At 59.7% G+C, this 6483-nt stretch overlaps 1 protein-coding gene across 1 annotated transcript; it reads right to left on the reverse strand.

Moving 5' to 3' along the window:
• Positions 1-2756: 2756 nt before the first annotated feature.
• On the reverse strand, positions 2757-3977 carry LOC126285048 (uncharacterized). Its single transcript, XM_049984371.1, has 2 exons — positions 3555-3977; positions 2757-3455 (listed from the first exon to the last, which is right to left on the reverse strand). The coding sequence occupies exons 1-2, from the start codon at positions 3975-3977 to the stop codon at positions 2757-2759; spliced, it is 1122 nt and encodes a 373-aa protein (XP_049840328.1).
• Positions 3978-6483: the final 2506 nt, after the last annotated feature.

Here is a 6483-nt window from a genome sequence, read left to right on the forward strand (position 1 = left end):
TCCGGTATATCAGGAGCCCGTTGTTGATGGACAGGGAAGACCGTTCATTAATGAGCAGGTACAACATTCCCAGTCGTTGATCCACCTTCCGGCGAACGTTGGCTACCTGTAAGTGCCAGATGAGTTGGCTGTCCATGGTTACCCCAAGATAGGTGGCTGACGGCGTCCACTGGATAGCATCACCAAAGAGCAGAAGCTGGTGGTCTGGAGGCTTAACCCGCTTCCTGGTGAAGATGACAGCTTGAGTCTTCCTAGCGTTGAATCCAACGCGCCAAAGGGTGGCCCAGGTTTCAAGGGCGGCACAGGCGTCCTGGAGGCGTCGATACAGCGCTTGGGACCAGCGGCTCCGCGTGAAGAGAGCGGTATCGTCAGCGTAGATGGCCAGTTCTATGCGTGGAGGCCGAGGGAGGTCAGACGTGTACAGGGAATAGAGTGTGGGGCCCAACACCGAACCCTGCGGCACGCCAGCAGCGATGGGTCGAACCGTGGAGAGGGCATCATCGATGCGAACAGCGAAGGTCCGTCCTTGCAGGTAGGAACGGAGCAGCTTGATGACAGATCGCGGGAATCCCTGCAGAGTCAGCTTCCATAGTAGCCCATCATGCCAGACGCTGTCGAAAGCCTTACTGACATCAAGAAACAGGGCCCCACAATATTCCCTGTTGTTGAAGGCCTTCGTAATTTCTTCAACCACGCGAATGAGTTGAAGTGTCGCGGAGTGCCCGCTGCGGAACCCAAACTGTTCCGGGGGTAGCAGCTGCCGGCGATCAATAATCCGCTTGAGGCGATGAAGTAGCAGCCGTTCAAAGACCTTGCTTAACTGCGGCAGGAGGCTGATCGGCCGGTAATGAAGCGGATTTTTCCTGTTGCGTCCCGGCTTGGGGACAGCCACAATGATAGCGTGCTTCCACGCCGCAGGAAAAACCTGCAGTTGAAGGATAATGTTGAAGAGCAGCGCGAGATAGGTAAACGCTGCATGAGGGAGTTCCTTAAGCGCCCTTCCTGGTATGTCGTCCGCTCCCGGTGCTTTGTTGGTGCCCAAGGCCCGTATACTGGAAGTGACTTCGTCCGTGGTAATAGGTGGAAGTCGGTCATCTGCGTCCTCTGCAGTAAGATACGCCGCAAGGCTGCCTTCGACGTGTTGCACATGCTGGGCGTCAATGGGATCCGCTACCGGAAGGAAGTTCTCCTGAAAAACGTCAGCGAGGGCGTTGGCCTTATCCGACGGTGTGTATGCCACTCCAGCTGCAGCGTCCAAAGGTGGAATAGTGGCCCTCCTCTTGGTGAAAAACCGCACCGTGTCCCATGCATCAGGATCAGGAGTGAACGATTCGAGCTTCTGCGCCCATTGGCTATTCCGGTACTCAATTGTGGCGGCCTTGATGTCCCGGCGGAACTGATTGATCCTTCGCTTAAGCTCCACATTGCGAGTTAAGCGCCATTCCTTGAGTAGGCGGTTCCGGGCTTTGATGAGGTCGAGGATATCGGCAGACAGTCCTGGGCGCGGGCGAGAGGGGCCGCGCGATGGCGGAGTTGACGAGTGCAGAGCAGCTGCGACGGCATCAGTAAAAACTGCCATGCCAGCATCGACAGCAGGAGGATCCGCGTCCAGATGGGGCGCCAGCACGGCCGTGATGTTGGTGCGATATGCTTCCCAGTCCGTACGGCGGAGGTTGTTCTTCCGCGGCCTGGCGGTAGCGCCGACCGCCAAGTCGAACAGGACAGGCAGGTGGTTCGAGTTTAACTCGTGAATGACGTCAGCCGTCAGAAACTGGTGCAATCCCTTCGTAATGGCGATGTCGAGGATGTCCGGCGTGCCTCTGGAAGGATAGCACGTCGGCTCCTCAGGGCCACAGGCGTAGGCATTCGTGCGTTCAAGGACCTGGAGAAGTCGTCTGCCGCTGTAGGTGGTGTGGAGAGAATTCCACGCCGCATGCTTAGCATTGAAGTCCCCAGCAAGGAAGAGCTTGCCAGGGAGCCGGAGCAGCACTGCGGCATCGTCAGCGTCCAGGTGATATTTCGGCGGACGATAAACGCAGATGAAGGTGATGAGCCCCGCCGACGTCTCAACTGCGACAGCCGTGGCTTCCATCTGCCGAAGGGCTGGAAGAGGGACAGCGTAATGCTGTATGGAACGTTTGATATAGATGGCCGTGCCGCCCCCTCGCGTCAGGCGATCAGTACGATGGCAGCTGTAGTTGGAGATGTTTGCCCTTAGAGCAGGCTTCAGGTGCGTCTCGGTGACCATCATGATGTCGATGTTATGGTCCACAAGAAAGTGCTTGACTTCTTGGAGATCGTGATACAGCCCATCAGCATTGTAAGTGACAATGCGAAGATCTTCAAAACGACGCGCTCTATTCATGTTGATGTGTGGTAGAGCCGCTCGCCGGTCGAAGGACACTTCGAATCGTGGCCTCCACAGTTGCTGCAAGGGTCGTGGGGAGAGCCTGGATAGCTCTACTCATCTCGGTTACTGCAGTCATCATGGTCTTGAGCAGGTCAACAAGATCAGTGGAATCAGCTGGAGACGTACGACGCTGCTGGCGGTCAGGCGCAGTAGAGGGCCATCTGGGAGCAGTCGGGAAAGCAGCTGTATCAGCCACAAAACCGTCCTGAGGCGACGCTGAAGGGGCAGCGTCGTGCCGGATGATGTAGGGAGTCGAACGGCGTTGCTGGGGAGTCGCATTGCGACTCTGCAGCGGCGGCACTTGCTCCTGTGGAAATACTGCAGCGCCGCGAGAGCTTGCTGGGATTCATCGGACGACGTTGGTCCTCCTATTCCTCTCCTTGGCAGTAAGCGGAGGGAGCCCGCGTTGCCGACGACTAGCTTCCTTGTGCTTGGGGCACGATCGGAAGTTAGCTGTATGATTTCCTCCGCAGAGACCACACTTAGCTGGGTCTTGTTTTGGCACAGGGCACAGTCGGCTGTCATGAGGCCCGCCACATTTCACACACACAAAGGGCATGGTGCAGTGTCGAGCCACATGACTGAACCCTTGACATCTGAAGCACTGCGTAACACCACGAGATTTTCGTAGTGTTTCTACAGTGATAGACAAGGCACAGAGTCGGGTCACATTGAAGATCTTCCGATTATCAGGCGTGTCCGGCAGGATGACGACGCGAAGTCCAGATCTCTTGTTCGTGCCAGGCATCTTGTGGTAGTCCACGATGGAAGCATGGAAGCCAAGTTCCGCCAATTCGTCCTTGACATCTTCATTGGAGAGAGACTGCACAACTCCACGCAGGACGATCTTCAGCGTCGGTGGCCTCACCATAGGGAAGGTGTAACTTGGTATCCCGCGCGCCCCAGCCATGTCCATGACCGTCATATAGTCGTCAGTAGTGGCCACAGAAAGTTTTAACTTGTCGCCGCCAGCCTGTTTTGCCGTAAAAGGTTGTTTCAAATTACTCTTCAGCCAGTCGTACAGTTCCTTGTAAGAGTTAGGATACTGCAAAACAATCGGCGGTATCCTCGTAGACTGTTGTTGTTGCTGCTGCAGTGGCTGTTGTTGTTGTTGTTGTTCTTGTTGTTGCGGTTGCTGCTGTGCGGCATCGTCCGCGGCCGCCGTCCCGCCATCTTGGATGACGTCATAACGGTTGCTTAGCGGTAGTGAAGTGGTTGCCTCTGGCTGCTGCTTCTTGGCTTGTTTTTTCCGCGGTGGTCTGACGAAACCGTCGTCCGTGGCCGCTGCAGGCTGAGTTGCAGGTCCTGGGTCGCTTCGTTTTCGGCGGTACTGCGTGGCAGACGCAGTAGAATGCCGAGTAGTATCATCTTCAGTCGAAACATCCGTCGAATAATCCATATCGTAGTCCAAGTTCCTTGCCGTGGCCATCAGCAGATCATTTCCTCTCCTCCTTTGCCTGGTCGTCGTAAGTGGAGTGACTGACGGGGCCGGCGGCGGGGCAAGCCCCACCGCGCGGCGGTCAGTCCCCTCCAGAGCGCAGCTAACGTGGTCTGTACGCGTCGACATCCCCGTAGCGACTGGTGGTAGCAAGCGCGGGAGGCGCGGCGCGGCGGCGCGGCGGCGCGCCGAGTGGCGGCCGCTCTCTCGGCCGTCCGCGCCCGCCCGCGACACTGGCTGGGCCAGGCGCGTGCGCGGCTATTCTCTGCTGCGCGCCCCTCGCTGTTGTGCGTCGTCGAAGGAGAGAAGGAAGCGAAACCAAGGGGAAAAAAGAAAAGAGAACAAGCAAAAGATGGCAGACCAGGCGGCTACGAACGAGACTGCCGCGGCACCCGCCGCCACCGGCACTACGAAGAAGGCCAAGTCTGCGTCGTCTGCGAAGAAGCCGCGCGCCAAGCCTGCGCACCCGCGCACCTCTGAGATGGTGACGGCCGCCATCAAGAGTCTGAAGGAGCGCGGCGGGTCGTCGCTGCAGGCGATCAAGAAGTACATTGCCGCGCACTACAAGCTGGACGCGGAGAAGCTGGCGCCCTTTATCAAGAAGTACCTCAAGTCGGCCGTCGTGGCTGGCGAGCTGGTGCAGACGAAGGGGAAGGGCGCGTCGGGCTCTTTCAAGCTTGCCGGCGCCGGCGGCGGGGCGGCCGAGGGCGGCAAGGCTCGTGGTGGCGGTGGTGCGAAGAAGAAGCGCGCCGCTCCGGCCAGCAAGGAGAAGAAGGGGGCCCGTGCGGCCGGCGCAAAGAAGGCTGGCGGCGTGAAGGCGGCGACCGGTCGGAAGGCGGGCGCCGCCAAGAAGGCGTCTGCGGCGTCGGCCGCTCCCGCGGGTGCGAAGAAGGCGGCTGCGGCCAAGCCGGCCAAGGCCAAGTCGCCGTCGAAGGCGAAGAAGGCCGCCAAGGTTCCGACGAAGAAGCCGAAGGCGCCGCGCCCGAAGAAGGCGACGGCGACGCCGTCTAAGGCGAAGGCTTCGCCCAAGAAGAAGAAGTAAAAAGGGCAGGGAAGGGTTGGCGGTTGACACCGTCGCCTGGTGGCCGGCGCGCAACCAGAGGCTGTCGCGCGGTCCCGGACAAAAACAAAAACGGCCCTTCTCAGGGCCATCAAAGCACGTCGGGAAGGTGTTGATTGTCGTGTCGTGGTCGGTCGGTTGCCTTGTTGTCTGTCTGTCTGTCTGTCTTGCTTGCTGGCGTTTGTTTGTTTCATGTGTGGATGGTGTTTGCGTGCCGCGGTGGTTGGATTGTGGGGTCGTTGGCGGACGTGGGCGGCGGCGCGCGGTTGGTGTTATAAAGTGTATTTTATTTTTTTATTATTTTTACCTATTTATTTTGCGCCGCGTTTGTTTGTTTGTTTGTCTTGGTGGTGGTTTTGGAATAGTCTTTTTTGCTTTGCTTTGCTTTCCGGGCGTCACGTTTTGTGCCGTGGCCTGTGTGGGTGGCGCTATTGACGCTTGCGACTTGGCTCGGCCGGTGCGGTGCTTTTTTTTTTTTTGGAAACGGCGGCGCCGGGCCGGGGGTGGGACGACTGGACTGGAGAGTGAGTGGGGAACTAGTCGTTGCGACCGACAAAGTTTTGCTCGCGACGGAGAGACGTTAGTGGCCCTGAAAAGGGCCGTTTTGTTTGTTTGGCGGTGTGCGGGTTTAGGCGCGCTCGCCGCGGATGCGGCGCGCGAGCTGGATGTCCTTGGGCATGATGGTGACTCGCTTGGCGTGGATTGCGCACAGGTTGGTGTCTTCGAAGAGGCCGACGAGGTAGGCCTCGCTGGCCTCCTGCAGGGCCATGACTGCGGAGCTCTGGAAGCGCAGGTCGGTCTTGAAGTCCTGGGCGATCTCGCGCACTAGGCGCTGGAATGGCAGCTTGCGGATGAGCAGCTCTGTGCTCTTCTGGTAGCGCCTGATTTCTCGCAGGGCGACGGTGCCCGGCCTGTAGCGGTGGGGCTTCTTGACGCCGCCGGTGGCGGGCGCGCTCTTCCTCGCCGCCTTGGTGGCGAGCTGTTTGCGCGGCGCCTTTCCGCCGGTGGACTTGCGGGCCGTTTGCTTTGTCCGGGCCATGGCTACTGCGGATGCGGATGCGGCGTGGATATGCGTGCGCGACGGCGTCCGGTGCTGCCTTGACAACGGGCCCGCGCGCCCCGGGTGCTGCGCTTATATGCCCTCGGTGCGCGGTGGTGGGGGGAGGGGAGGGCGGGCCGCGGGGCCCCAGAGTCTATATAGGGGGGCGGCGCGCGCGCTGGGCGCCACACACGTCGAGCCAGCGATGCCGCACGGGACGGACGCACGCGCCGAGCGCTCCGCTCCACCGCTCGCTGCAGCAACTTCGACCGACACAGCGGACAGGGCCGCGTCCCTGCACGCTGCTAGAGGCGAGTTGAGCACCTCGGAAGTACGACCGCGTTTCCCCGAGTGTGCTCCCCCTCAACACGTCGTCGTGAACGGTAGACAACGCCGCAACAGTGTCCCGCTTGACACTCTCGCGACCGAAACAGTGTTTCCGGACGACCCGGGTGTACCGCGCGCGTTACTTACGAGTGCATCGTACGCGGCGCAAATGCAGGAGCAGCCGACAGGTGACTCCGAGACTCAGTCCC

Source organism: Schistocerca gregaria, chromosome 8 (genome assembly GCF_023897955.1).
Source record: "Schistocerca gregaria isolate iqSchGreg1 chromosome 8, iqSchGreg1.2, whole genome shotgun sequence".
Classification (NCBI taxonomy): domain Eukaryota; kingdom Metazoa; phylum Arthropoda; class Insecta; order Orthoptera; family Acrididae; genus Schistocerca; species Schistocerca gregaria.

What these genes read in the sequence shown, in the direction of transcription:
- LOC126285048 (XM_049984371.1), bottom strand. Translation starts at nt 3,977, where the DNA reads ATGTCGACGCGTACAGACCACGTTAGCTGCGCTCTGGAGGGGACTGAC. An exon ending in CGGCGGCCGCGGACGATGCC is followed by an intron (nt 3,456 to 3,554) that starts GCACAGCAGCAA and finishes ATTGTTTTGCAG; the next exon opens with TATCCTAACTCTTACAAGGA.